Source organism: Lithobates pipiens, unplaced genomic scaffold, assembly GCF_037356315.1.
Source record: "Lithobates pipiens isolate NorthernLeopardFrog02 unplaced genomic scaffold, aLitPip1_a1.2 Scaffold_25, whole genome shotgun sequence".
NCBI lineage: Eukaryota > Metazoa > Chordata > Amphibia > Anura > Ranidae > Lithobates > Lithobates pipiens.
In genome coordinates this window covers 206,514,183-206,527,376 of record NW_027507787.1, presented here as the reverse complement: position 1 = coordinate 206,527,376, position 13,194 = coordinate 206,514,183, and the positions used below count along the sequence as shown (strand labels likewise).

Below are 13,194 nucleotides of genomic sequence, written 5' to 3'. Positions count from 1 at the left end.
ATGTTTAACATACCACCCAAAACCCCCCCCCCCCCCCTTTTTTTTTTCTCCCTTCCCTTCCCCCTCCCCCCTTCCCCCTCCCCCCCCCCCTTCCTTATATATACCTTTAAATATGGTTACCTAAATAATTCTCTGGTGTACGTTTCTTCTTTTTTCTGGGGGACTATATCCCCTGGTTATATATATATATATATTTTTTTCTGTATATTAAAAATGATGTATATTATGTTATATTTTATGGATATGTTTTTTGTTTCCCATGTTATAATTTCCCTTGTATGTGGGGAGATGTGCTTTGATCCCTAGGGTTGAGGGACAATGTTTTGCGGGTGGTATGGAGTGTCCTTAACTTTTTCCCCCCGGTGGACATGTGTTCCCCCTGGTCTGGACGAACTATTCGCCCGACTTGCAAGGGTTAACCTTTGGATCATTGATCCGTCAGTGTTTCCCTTGCGCACTGGCGCAGTAACAGTATAGTACTGCACCTGCGCAGTGTGGGGTAACAGACCACATGACGTTCGGACGCCGCCGGGATTTGACGTACGTCCGACGTAGTGGTTGCTAGGCAATCTGTTCTGGCGCTCTATCAGACCGCCGAACGGACGCACCTGCGCAGTAGCGACCGTTTAGTACGCCTGCGCGCTACGGAGAGGTGGACCACATGACGTCGGACGCCGCCGATTTCCGGCGGACGTCAGACGATATGTGTGTTGGGGAGTCTATTTAACGGTCTGTTTGACCGCCGAATGGACAGGTTCGCACGGACTCCATCAGGGCTGTATTAGGATATTGTCCCCGCTGACAGGTAACCACTTTATATGATGTTACTTACTTATGAATTTATCCAATTTTTCCTCTGACGCTTTGGCTTTATAATGCCCGTCGGCCTTTTACCCTGTCTATATTCAAATGTTTTATATACCTTTTGCAGTATTGATGGCCATTAAGCTATCTAACAGTGGACCTGGTATCTGATACTCAGCGAACGGTACAATATCCTTACAAGCTTGTTTAACCAGCTCAACCTTGATGTCCTGTCTTTACACGATTTCTTGATTGGCTTGTTGGTAAGCCGATTCGTTCTTATTGTAACCCGCTCTGGAATTAAGGACCCTTATTGGGGTGAAGGGTTTCTCTCTTTTCCCCCTTTCACACTGCTCAATCCACATGGATACACTTGACTATCCACGTTTGGTTTGCTAATAATTTTCACACATTTATATTAAATAGGATGGTTTAATCACTTTTGACCTTATACCTCTGGTAATTATATGTAGTCACCTGGAGCATTTCACCTTCACTCCCCCCCCTCCCCCCCCTTTTTTCCCTCCCTTCCCCTCTCCCTTCCCCCTTCCTTTCCCCCCCCCCCCCTCCCCACTTTTCTAGTCACCTAATATCACGGTTGCACCCTCACGAGGTCTTTCTTCCTTTTCTTTCTCTCTCCCCCCCTTCCCCTTTCTTCCTTAATTCAAGATATACCCCTACCTAATTGATAAATTATTATAATATTATTTATCCAGAGCCGGCGTTTACCAATCCCCCATGTTCACCGTGGGGGGACTTTGCGGATCTCCTTACCTGCAGCCTGTTCCTTGAAGTAGGGTGAGCTGACCTCCTCTTTTAAACATATAGGGAATTTGTGTATGTAAAATCAATAACATTATAACTGTATTGCTTATATCTTTACATGTGTGTATTATCTAATGACTGTGATACTTTTATATAGATATCCTCCTGAAGAAGCGGGCCTTTTCCCGCGAAACTAGTCGAGGAAATTTATTGTGCACTCTCTACGGTTGAATGTTCCCTATGGAGAACCCGTCAGGAATACCTCAACTGTGATGTGCATATTATTGTACTCCTTCAAGTGATATTTCAGTGTTGTTTTGTTTTATATCTTTATTAAACATTATATTGATTTTAAATTTTATTAGTGTTTTTCCATTACAAAGTACCGGTATAGTCCAATTCATTATATGGCCGAATGGAACTACATATGGGGTTGGTGTGAGCGACTACCCGGTATTCCCAATTAAGCCCTCTTTCCTTTAACTACAAATTCTGGATGATGGTACATTATACAATACTTATAAAGATTTATACCAGAGGCGATACTCATAATATGTGATTCCTAGAAGGATAGAAACTACCGACCTGATTGTCTCCATGCGAAAGGAGCGGATCTTAAGGAATTGATTTAGCTTTCTTAGATCCAGAATGGGTCTGACGTCTCCATTTGGTTTTGGTACCATGAAAAGATTTGAATAAAACCCCAGACCTTGCTCTTTTGTGGGGATCTGTATGATCACCCCTTGAGATATTAAGCGGTCTAGTGCCTAAAACAAAGATCTTTATTCTCTGAATCGTTGGGAACACTTGATCCCAGGAAGCAAGACGGTGGAAAATCCCGAAATTCCAGCTTGTACCCTAGCGTTACCGTGGAGATGACCCATCTGTCCTGAATTTCCCTTTTCCAGACGTCTGAAAAATTGCAGAAGTCTATCCCCCCCCCCCCCCACCTTGGCGAGGGGGGATTTCTTCTTCATGATGAGGCTTTAGGATTCTGTTTTGCAGATTTCCGACCCCAGGACTTATTTTAAGCCTGGTTCTGACCCTGAGGTTTTTTTCTAGAATCTGGCGGCGGAGGCCGTCGCCACTGCCTAGAGGCAGAAGCCCCTGGTGCAGGGGAAAGAGCCCGTTTAAATTAAGGGCGTTTATATTGTCTTGACTGGTAAAAGAGTACTTTTCCCACTAGAAATTGTCTTGATATATTTATTCAAGTCTTCTCCAAATAGTCGCACCCCATGAAAAGTGAACCCAGTTTGGAGGTTACATGGTGTTTCAGCTGACCAATTTTTCAACCACAGGATTCTACGCATATACATACAAGCATAAGCGTAAGGCGGGATGCCTGGTGCATAAAATCTTTAACGGCATCTATGGCAAAACATAATGACTTAGGTAGTTCAGCCAAATCTCGAGCTTGTTGTGTAGGAAGCTAACTAAGGACCCAATTAAATTGGTCCTTTAGGGATTGGCAGACGCCTATTGTGGTGACTGCGGGCTGAGTGACGGCAACTGCTATGGAAAAAGGCAGATTTTAGCAGGGATTCAAACTTCTTATCCGTTGGATCCTTAAGCATCTGTGCATTGTCTACAGGACAAGTTATTATTCACATTGGAAATTGCAGCGTCAATTGCTGGTACTTTCCATCTTTTGGAGAATTTCTCCTCTAGAGGATAGAGAATCGAAAACCTTTTACGAGGGAGAAAATGTTTAAATCGGGATGATCCCATGCAGCAAAAATAAGCTGTTCTAGTAATGCATGTGCTGAAAACACATGCAAAGGATGGGAAGGTTTTAAAGAACCCAAGGAAGAGACCGAGTTTTCATGAGACTTTGTTAGAGGCACCATGAAAGTGGAACGAACCATTTCTGTAAGAGATTGTATCAGCAATTTCTCAGATTTAGAAGCTGAAAAAGGTTCAACTACCGTTGTTTCTTCTGCAGAGGAATCGGTTTGCTTTTCTTCCTGACCGATTAAGGGTAACACCTCATCGCGTGCGCCACTGTTCCCCTTGCAAAGCTGAATTGGGGGAAGGGGACCTAGTATGCTTTCTGTTCATTTGAGGATGTGATTAAAGCTGCTAATCTTTCTTCCAGACCCTGGAGGGAGGAGGAAAGGGCATCTTCAGTCACGTATACAGGTGTTGAGATGTGAGAGGCAGCTGCACCATCAACTTGTTCCAATGGCTCACCCTGAGTTGCCATAACTGGTAATTCAGATGAGGATGACAGCATGGAAATACAGCTCGAGATCCTAATGCCTGGGGGTGAAACCTTTACTTTTTTGGCAGGCATAGTCCCAAGTACAAAAACAGAGGCGCTATACAAATTGCACTAAATCGCTGAAGATAGTCATGACTTAAAACCGCTATAAAGTTCAGCCTAGTGCTGAAAAAAAAAAAAAAGAAAAAAAAAAGAAAAAAAAAAAAAAGGTCCTTCCCGATTCAGGAATGCCAGTTTTGCAACCCATACGTGCCCCATAGCTCGTGTCCCCCTGTGTGCAGGCAGCTTGTTTCCTCCTCAGCAGCAGAGGAGAGACTGTCATAGCGGTATTTATCTGCTTTTAGCCTACCGTGTGTCCTTGTGGACGTTCACGGCACCTGCGCTTAATTTAAATAGCGTGACCTCCGCATCCCCCACGGGGGTGCCGCCTATCAGTGCCCACCTGTGCCGCCTATCAGTGCCCATCCGTGCCGCCTATCAGTGCCCATCCGTGCCGCCTATCAGTGCCCATCCGTGCCACATATCTGTGTCCATCAATGCCACCTCATCAGTGCCCCATCATTGGTGCCCCATCATTGGTGCCCCATCATTGGTGCCCCATCATTGGTGCCCCATCATTGGTGCCCCATCATTGGTGCCCCATCATTGGTGCCCCATCATTGGTGCCCCATCAGTGAAGGAGAAAACGTACTTATTTACAAAGTTTTGAAACTGAAACAAAAAAAACATTTTTTTTTCAAAATTTTCGGTATTTTTTTTATTTGTAGCGCAAAAAATAAAAACCGTAGAGGTGATCAAATACCACCAAAAGAAAGCTCTATTTGTGGGAAAAAAAAATGATAAAAATTCATTTGGGTACAGTGTAGCATGACCGCGCAATTGTCATTCAAAGTGCGATGGCGCTGAAAGCTCAAAATTGGTCTGGGCAGGAAGGTGTTTAAGTGCCCTGTATTGAAGTAGTTAACCTGCATGAAGACATAAAAATCTGGCTCATTTCTTGCTGTAAATTACAAAAACCTCCCCCATTGGCAACCCATGCTACAAGCTTCAATTATAATACTCTTCCCCAAAAGGAAGTAAAATTATAATTTGCTCTAAGCATCAATTACTATAATCTCCCCAAAGACAGCAATAACTCTTGCTCCAGGTAGCAACACATTAAAGAGAATGCCTCCCCTAGCAGCATTAAAGTTATAATAAATGCCCCCTATAAACTAAGCCACTAGTCCAGAACATTGATTTTATCCCCATGCTCGGATATGCAGCTGGTATCTCTTTATGATCGCTGTTCATTAGCATAAAGAGGTCACGTCATCCTCCACACAGCAAGGATGAGCAAGCCCTGACAACCATCCCTGCCATCTTCCTTGTTAGCAGTCCACTGGGAAGATGCTTTAAAGGCAATTTATACCAGCAATGGCTTGGTGTAGTGGATGAGGGTTAGGTGTTGAGGCTGGAGGGCCCAGTAGGAGGGAAAAAAAAATAAAATGCAAGATTGGTAGAGTAAAACTGTATACAAACATAGAAATGGCAAGCCTTATGGCCGGTACACACGATCCAAAAATCGGATGAAAAATTTCGCTTTTGACTCGATCGTACGATAATCGGATCATTGATACACAGCTTTCTAGAGCAGATCACAACCGTTCATCCGATAATATTCGATTGAACGAGCATGGAAATTTTTCTCGTATGATACCAGATCGTACAACTCATTTAATCAGTACAGTTGTCCAAAAATACAATACAAATACACTAAAACACATGACATCACGTCCGATTTTTTTTTCTGTCGTACGAGAATTTGTGACTTTAGCAACCTATTCAATCTCTACTTGTGACTAGTACGCGAAAAAAGTAAAGTGATCTGTCGTCTGATTTTCAGATCGTGTGTACGAGGCATAAACCAAGGGTACCCAGAAGACAGCAACAACTATACACAAAGTCCAATAGTCCAAAGAGCAACAAATTATGTTTCAGGTTACAGTAGTCGTGCAATAAAAGACAACATCTGATTGGCAGTTGAGGATCTCGTATAAAGATCCCTTAACCAAATTCCATGTCCTGCCCATTTGTGGAGGGTGTCACTCTCCCCCCCTCCATGTATTCTCTTGTATAGAATAAAATAAAATAATTGGGGAGTCCAACTATGGACAGGAGATCATCTCACCTGTGTATGTTCAGATGTCAAAAATATCACATGCAACCTTTTGTCAGTACAGTAAAACCTTGGTTTGAGAGTGTTTTGCAAGACAAGCAAAATTCTTTAATAAAATTTTGTCTTGATAAACAAGCGATGTCTTGATATACAAGTAGTGTCAAGTCACAACAAAGTATGAGAGAGAGAAGAGAGGCGCCTCTAAGTGTAGCAATATGGTTACATTTAATGAAGGTACAACATTTAGCAACATATTGCTACACTCAGCTCTTCTCTTTTAGACTGGATTAACACCTATGCTTTTTTAGTGCTTTTTTGCATTTTGCAGATTTGCACTGCAGAACGTGTTCCATAGGAAACCATGGACTGTAGTGCAAATCTGCAAAATGCGCTAAAAATACATAGGTATGAATCCAGCCTTATACTCTAGAGCAGGGGTCTTCAAACTACGGCCCTCCAGTTGTTCAGGAACTATAATTCCCATCATGCCTAGTCATGTCTGTGAATGTCAGAGTTTTACAATGCCTCATGGGATGTGTAGTTCCGCAACAGCTGGAAAGCCATAGTTTGAAGATTCCTGCTCTGGAGCTACTGCTGGATTTTGCTTCTAATCCCCTTGTGGATGGACATTTTATGGTTACACAACCTGGTCACATTGCTATAATCTTTTTATATAGACTATAAACTGAAGGAATTATGAATAAATGGTTGTGGAACAAATCATTTGAGTTTCCATTATTTCTTATGGGGAAATTTGCTTTGAGATACAAGTGTTTTGGATTACAAGCATGCTTCTGAAACAAATTATGATCGCAATCCAAGGTTTTACTGTATAAACATTAAAAAAGGGATATGGAGTCCCACTATGGCGGTATTGAACTAAAACATCACCCCAATACAACTGCAGAATGCAAAAGCTTAAAGCTGAGCTGTAGGCCAAGGGCTAAATATACACGCCAAATATATATAAAAAAGGTAGCTGCCAAAACATTTGTAGTTCTGTCCATATGGTCCAGAGATATAAAATGCGAGAGGTCCGCTAATTACATATCCCGGAAATAGACCTTGCAAACATTTTGCGGTTTCAGTAAACATGAGACTGAGATGTCACCATGGTCTTTTTAATATTTTTAGCATTGAGACTAAAGCTTGGCCATACATTATACAATATTCTTATCCAATTTCCTTTAGATTTACCTTCAACTATGTAGTGCAAGGGCCTGCCTGATTGCATACAAATTGAAAGTGTTTAGGTGTGACCTACATATTTTATGGTTTTTGTAAATCTTAAATGAAAATTGTACAAGGATATTGTATAATGTATGACCAGCCTTACTGTATATGTGTTATTTTGCATTGATTGTGCACAATAAAAAAGGTTTTTATTTAAAATTTGCTCGTTTCCGGCAAGACCCTTTACTTTGTTTATTCCCCCTATACCACTTTGAAATCTGAATTCTGAGTCTTGTGATTTGGTTATCACTCAATGTTAAAGTGTTTTTGAGAAGGGATTTTGTGGATAAGCCCCATTTCCATCCAGTCCTGAAATAAAACTGCCATGTCACACAGTACAGTGAGAAGGATTACTTTCTCTGTTACAGCTGCAGACTATAGAAGAGACACAATGGTGTCCTCTCTACACCCCCAGCCAGCTGACTAAATAGTGACAGACGGATGTGGTCAGCCCTCTGCTCACTCCTCCACTTTTGCATACAGCACACTGGGGGTTATTTATGGAAGGCAAATCCACTATTCACTAATTGAAATTGCACTGGAAGTGCAGTCACTCTAAGTTTGAGGGGTAGATCTGAAATGAGTGGAAGCTCTGCTGATTTTATCATCCAATCATATGCAAGCTAAAATGCTGTTTTTTTATTTTATTTGCCTTACATATCCCCCACGGATCTACAGCGACTGCGCTTCCAAGTGCACTTTCAGTGCAATTTCAAGTGCACTTGTAATGCAATGTGGATTGGCCCTTCATAAATAACCCCCAGTGTGTGGCTACCAGTCCTGTCCCGGCCCACCCTCTTCCAGTCTGAGTGCTGCCATACAGGCATTTGTAAGAAGCTGACACCGAGTCACATTCAGGTACATTAGTGTAAAAAAAAAAAAAAAATTATTGACTTATTATTGAACACAGAACTGCACTTGTGTCATCCAGAGCTGACTGGAGTTCAGCATTAAAAGATTCAGCAGACATGAATACAAATTTACAATTCTTCTTGAATTACCTTAATGACGCTTCCTATGTGATTCTGCTGAATGAGAAGATTGGCCAGTTCTGCAATGTTTACTTTGGCTTTGAGGAACAGCTGAATAATAAAAAAAAAAACAAATAAAAGTAATTTAAAATGGATTATGAAGTCAAAACTAATATGTGTATTCACTCATCATCAATCTTTGCCAGTGTGATCATAAAAAGGGAGAAATCACCAACTTATCACTGCTGTCTCCATAGCAAAAGGATAAGATCACTCTGTCCCACCTGTGTGGAGTAGTTAGCATGCGATGAAGAAGGTAGGTACACTCCTTAAAGTGTTACTAAACCCACAACAGTAAAATCTGTCTGTATAAGCAGTAAAGCATGCTTGTTATAATCACTGTGGGACCTAAGAGGTTAATCCTCCACATTGTGTAAAAAGGCTGTTTGATCCTGTCTTTTCTGAACCTCCCCTTTGTCCACTGTTCCCAATCCATCTGATGATAGTACAGAGCCTTTAGAGCTACTCTGCACATGCTCAGTTTGGTGTGTATTGCTAGAGAGTTTTTTTCTTGGGAGAGTACATGTGATCAGCAGAGGACCAACCAGCACTGTCCAGAGGGTCAGGGGTCCTGCAGCCTCATAGGACAGTCAGAGGACAATGAAAACTCCCCATACAAGCTTTAACAAGACACTGATAGAAGTCACAAGGCTGCTATATACTGCTGATGAGAAAAGCTATTTAGCAGTTTATATTTACTAAAATAATTGCATTTCCATGTTCTGTGTACTTTGGGAGAACAGATGTAGAGAATGCAGGGTCCGGGGTTTAGGAACAATTTAAGGATTCTGAGAATGGGAAGATCAAGAGTCAAGCACACCCCCCCCCTTCTGTAAAGCAAACATTGATTTATAAGGATTATATATAAATTTCCTTACCTGCTTCAGCAGTTTTTTTATTCCGTCGTGATCGCCATCAGACATTGTATGAGCTTCAAAGTCCACTTTTACTTCCTTTAGACAAAACAGAAACAAACAAAATGAAAAAACAAAAAATCTTTTTACAAGACGCACCAAAAGTACCGTATTTATCGGCGTATAACACGCACTTTTTCCCCCTTAAAATCGGGGGAAAGTCGTGGGTGCGTGTTATACGCCGATCCCCACTGTCTGCGAGTCAAAAATACCGAGCGCCGCCAAAAAATACCGAGCCGATTGCTCGGCTCCGCTCGTAGTCCTGCCTCCCTGCTGTTTCTCTAGCGAGCGCTGCCGAAAAAGACCGAGCCGTCTTTGCGGGTAGTTTCAACCCTTTTTTCAGCTGTTAGCGGGGGTTAAGAGCGCCGCGCTGGCGGCCGAAAACCTCTGCAAATACTACGGTAAAGCACCGCTAAAAATAGTGACAATTTACCACTGTCACCTTGGTGTGAAAGGGGCTTTAGATCAAAGGAATACACTTTGGTGTGTAAATGAGGGAAGTTTAACCACTTAAACACTAATCCTTTTTCTGACATTTGACGGTTTCAAGTTAAAATAATTTTTTTTTGCTCACACACACATTATTTTATTTTTTAGCTGCACGATTAATCATCAAGAATCGTGATCTTGACTAGCGTTTTACAATTCTTTCTATGCAAAGAATTCTCTGCTGTTCTGAAGCTGCAGCCTTCAAAAGGAAGGAAGAGAAAAAATAAAAAAAAAACGGGCAGTCTGCCAAGAATCAAAACATTCTTTATCAGTTGAACTTAAGTATAAACATTGTAACAATTTGTCAATGGAATAGAATTTGTGTGTAAGGCCCCTTTCACACTGACGTCCCGTTCAGGCCCGCCTGTCAGTTTTTCAGGCGGACCTGAACGGGTGCTCCATAGAGCTCTATGGAGCGTCGGATGTCAGCGGTGACATGTCCGCTGACATCCGACCCGCTCCGATCCGAAAAAGTGTAACGGAGGAAAAAGCTATTTTTCCATCCGTCTGCGGATCGGATCGGGTGACGACGGGCACTGCGGTCCGTCGTCATCCGATCTCCCATAGGGGAGAGCGGCGCTGTGACAGGTCCGTCCCTGCGCAGTATGCAGAGACGGACCTGTCATCTCCCTGCTCAGCGGGGATCGGCGGAGTGATCCCCGCTGAGCAAACGGATATCCACAGGGCGGATCAGAACTGAGCCGCCCCGTGTGAAAGGACCCTAAGTGAAAAAAGTTTAACCACTTATACACTAAACCTTTTTCTGACATTTGTTGGTTTCAAGTTAAAAAAAGAAAATTACTTAAAACCCCCAAACATTTTTTTTTTTTTAGTAGACCCCCTAGAGAATAAAATGGTGGTTGTTTCAATATTTTACGTCACACAGTGTATTTGCGCAACGGTCTTTCAAATGCAATTTTTTGGGGAAAAAATATTTTAATGAATTAAAAAAAACTAACCAGCAAAGTTAGCTCATTTTTTGTATAATGTGAAAGATTTTAGGTCACGAGAATCGTGATCTTTTTATTCTAAGCAAAAAAAATTGTGATTCTCATTTTGAATCGTGCAGCTCAAATTGTATATATGTACACACACACACACACACATTTATTTTTTTTAAACTGTAGTTTTTGATTTTGGCACACCTCTATCCTATACAGAATGATGTTGCTGTAATGGGCTGTAGTAGCATTAGCTACATACAATAAGCAGCGAGTTCCCACCTACTGCCAAAATTACAAAGAGTCGGGCTGAGTACTTCACCATTCAGGAGAGGTTTTGTACTGTTAATGAATACAAAGCTTCCTCTAATGGGCATGGTAGAAATCAAGACATCTGACCGCTCTCCGCCTTGGCCAATCAGAGGAGGCCTTGTATTTTTTAAATTAAAGTACAAAGCTTCTCCTGAACGGTGGAGAATTACTCATCCCGGTCTTAGGGTGCATTCACACCTGCGGACACTCCCTGCCTCCCAGTACATTTAAGAACTCCAGCGGGGGTCTCCGCGATTAACTGCCAGAGGCAGTCCCACTGAAAGTCATGGAAGGCTGCCAGTTCCCACATCCAGTTGCAACCACCCACATGTAATCACTCACATGTGAGTGATCAGCTCTGGATGCAGACTCCCTGTGTTCATGGCCGATCGCTCCCATGTGATTATTCCTGTATGAGCGAATACATGTGAGCGGGAGCGAATGGATGCAGGAACTGGCAGCCTTCCATTGATTTCGGTGCGATTGCCTCTCGCAGCGAATCACAGGAACCCCCCCACTGGAGTTTTGCCATGTAATCGGGGGCAGGGCATGTTTGCACCCTAATGGCACACACTGTTCTGTGATGGAAGTGAAAGGGTGTGATCTCCGCCTTGTGCCCTGCATCCCATACCATCCACACTTTAAGCTTGTGAAATATGAACTGCCTGTTCTACAGAATACAGCCACACACTGCCTGATCCCCCACTCTAAGGATCACAGACTTCTCCTAGTAATATATAGCTATCAGCAGTCACATCCATCGTACAATCTCATCTACACACTGACCAGGCCACACAGGAAGACTATGAAGGACTGCAAGTCTCATCACACCATTCCAGGACATGCTGAGCCTTGTAGTCCACACCGGCTCACCTCATCCATATCGTCATCGTCCTCCTCAGACTCCTCATCATCATCCTCACTGAGATCAGAGTCCTCCTCCTCTTCTCCTCCCATTTCATCCTCCATCTCCTCGTCTTCCAGCACAGCTCTCCTCTTCGCACTTGATGCCATGCTGTCTCTTCTTCTTCCTCCAGGCCCAGCGTGCAGAGGCGGAAGTAAACAGGAAGTTCCGCGGACTGTACCATCTCACTACCGATGGGGGGTGTTCCTGGAGCCCGGGTGGGGTTATTGGCTTGTCAGCGCTTCGTCCTTCGCACTGGCGGTGTGATGAAGGATTAACGAGGACAGAGAACGTTACCGGGTACAGAACCGACCTTCTAACCGCACAGGACACGGAGTATACTACTAATAGAGGTCACCCTCCCCCTCCTTCCCCATAGACATACAGAGGCCGGGTCATGTGTGGTGAGTGTGACTGGATGGATATATTCATATAGATTTATATACATTCTATACTTCCCATAGAACGTCATATACATGTATATACATTGTATACTTCCTATGGAACTCCATATACATTGTATCCTTCCTGTAGAACTTCATATAGGTTTATATACATTGTATAATTCCTATACAACTTCATATACATTGTATACTTCATATGGAACTTCATATACATTATATACTTCCTATAGAACTCCATATACATTAAATCCTTGCTATAGAACTTCATATACATTGTATACTTCCTGTAGAACTCCATATATATTTATATACATTGTATACTTCCTATACAACTTCATATAGATTGTATACTTCCTAGAGAACTCCATATACATTTTATACATCCTGTAGAACTCCATATACATTGTATACTTCCTATGGAACTCCATATATATTTATATACATTGTATACTTCCTATATAACTTAATATACATTGTATACTGTACTTCCTATAAAACTCCATATACATTGTATACTTCCTATAGAACTTCATATAGATTTATGTGCATTGGAGGAGATTTACTAAAACTGGTGCACACAGTATCTGGTTCAGCTCTGCATTGTAGCCAATCAGCTTCCAGGATTTATTGTCAAAGTTGAATGGAACAAATTGAAGTTAGAAGCTGATTGGTTACTATGCACAACTGTACCAGTTTCTGTGTGCTCCAGTTTTAGTAAATCTCCTCCCTAATGTAATCTTTAATAAAAGGTCCTATAGTTTTATCTCCATATTTCTCATAGACTTAGGGTACAGAGGTCGGGTCATGTGTGGTGAGTGTGACAGGATGTATAACCTTATCTACATTTAAATACATTGTATACACCATATAGATTTATATACATTGGAAGAGATTTTCCTAAAACTGATGCACACAAACTGGTGCAGCTCTGCATAATAACGAAGCGGCTTCAAGCTTTTAGGCTCCATTCACATATATGCAAATTTTGAACCACATCCAATTTGCATGACGTGAAGTA

The 13,194-nt window shown here is 42.1% G+C and overlaps 2 protein-coding genes across 4 annotated transcripts in view; one reads left to right on the top strand and one right to left on the bottom strand.

The window, feature by feature from the left end:
- BCCIP (BRCA2 and CDKN1A interacting protein) overlaps window positions 1-11,928 on the bottom strand; it is a 37,671-nt gene extending 25,743 nt beyond the window's left edge. The window contains exons 1-3 of the mRNA XM_077455503.1: window positions 11,742-11,928; window positions 9,091-9,165; window positions 8,183-8,263 (exon numbers count right to left, since the gene is read on the bottom strand). Of these exons, the coding sequence (XP_077311629.1) occupies window positions 8,183-8,263; window positions 9,091-9,165; window positions 11,742-11,882 (297 nt within the window). The 5' untranslated portion in view covers window positions 11,883-11,928. The remainder of the gene's footprint in view (window positions 1-8,182; window positions 8,264-9,090; window positions 9,166-11,741) is intronic.
- A 41-nt stretch (window positions 11,929-11,969) lies between these two features.
- Window positions 11,970-13,194, top strand: part of UROS (uroporphyrinogen III synthase) — a 77,067-nt gene continuing 75,842 nt past the window's right edge. The window contains exon 1 of one of the 3 annotated variants that reach the window (XM_077455508.1): window positions 11,970-12,072. The gene's annotated coding sequence lies outside the window, so the exon portion shown is untranslated. Of the gene's footprint in view, window positions 12,177-12,980; window positions 12,988-13,194 lie in introns of those variants that run through there. The other 2 variants (XM_077455505.1, XM_077455507.1) reach the window with 2 other exon arrangements.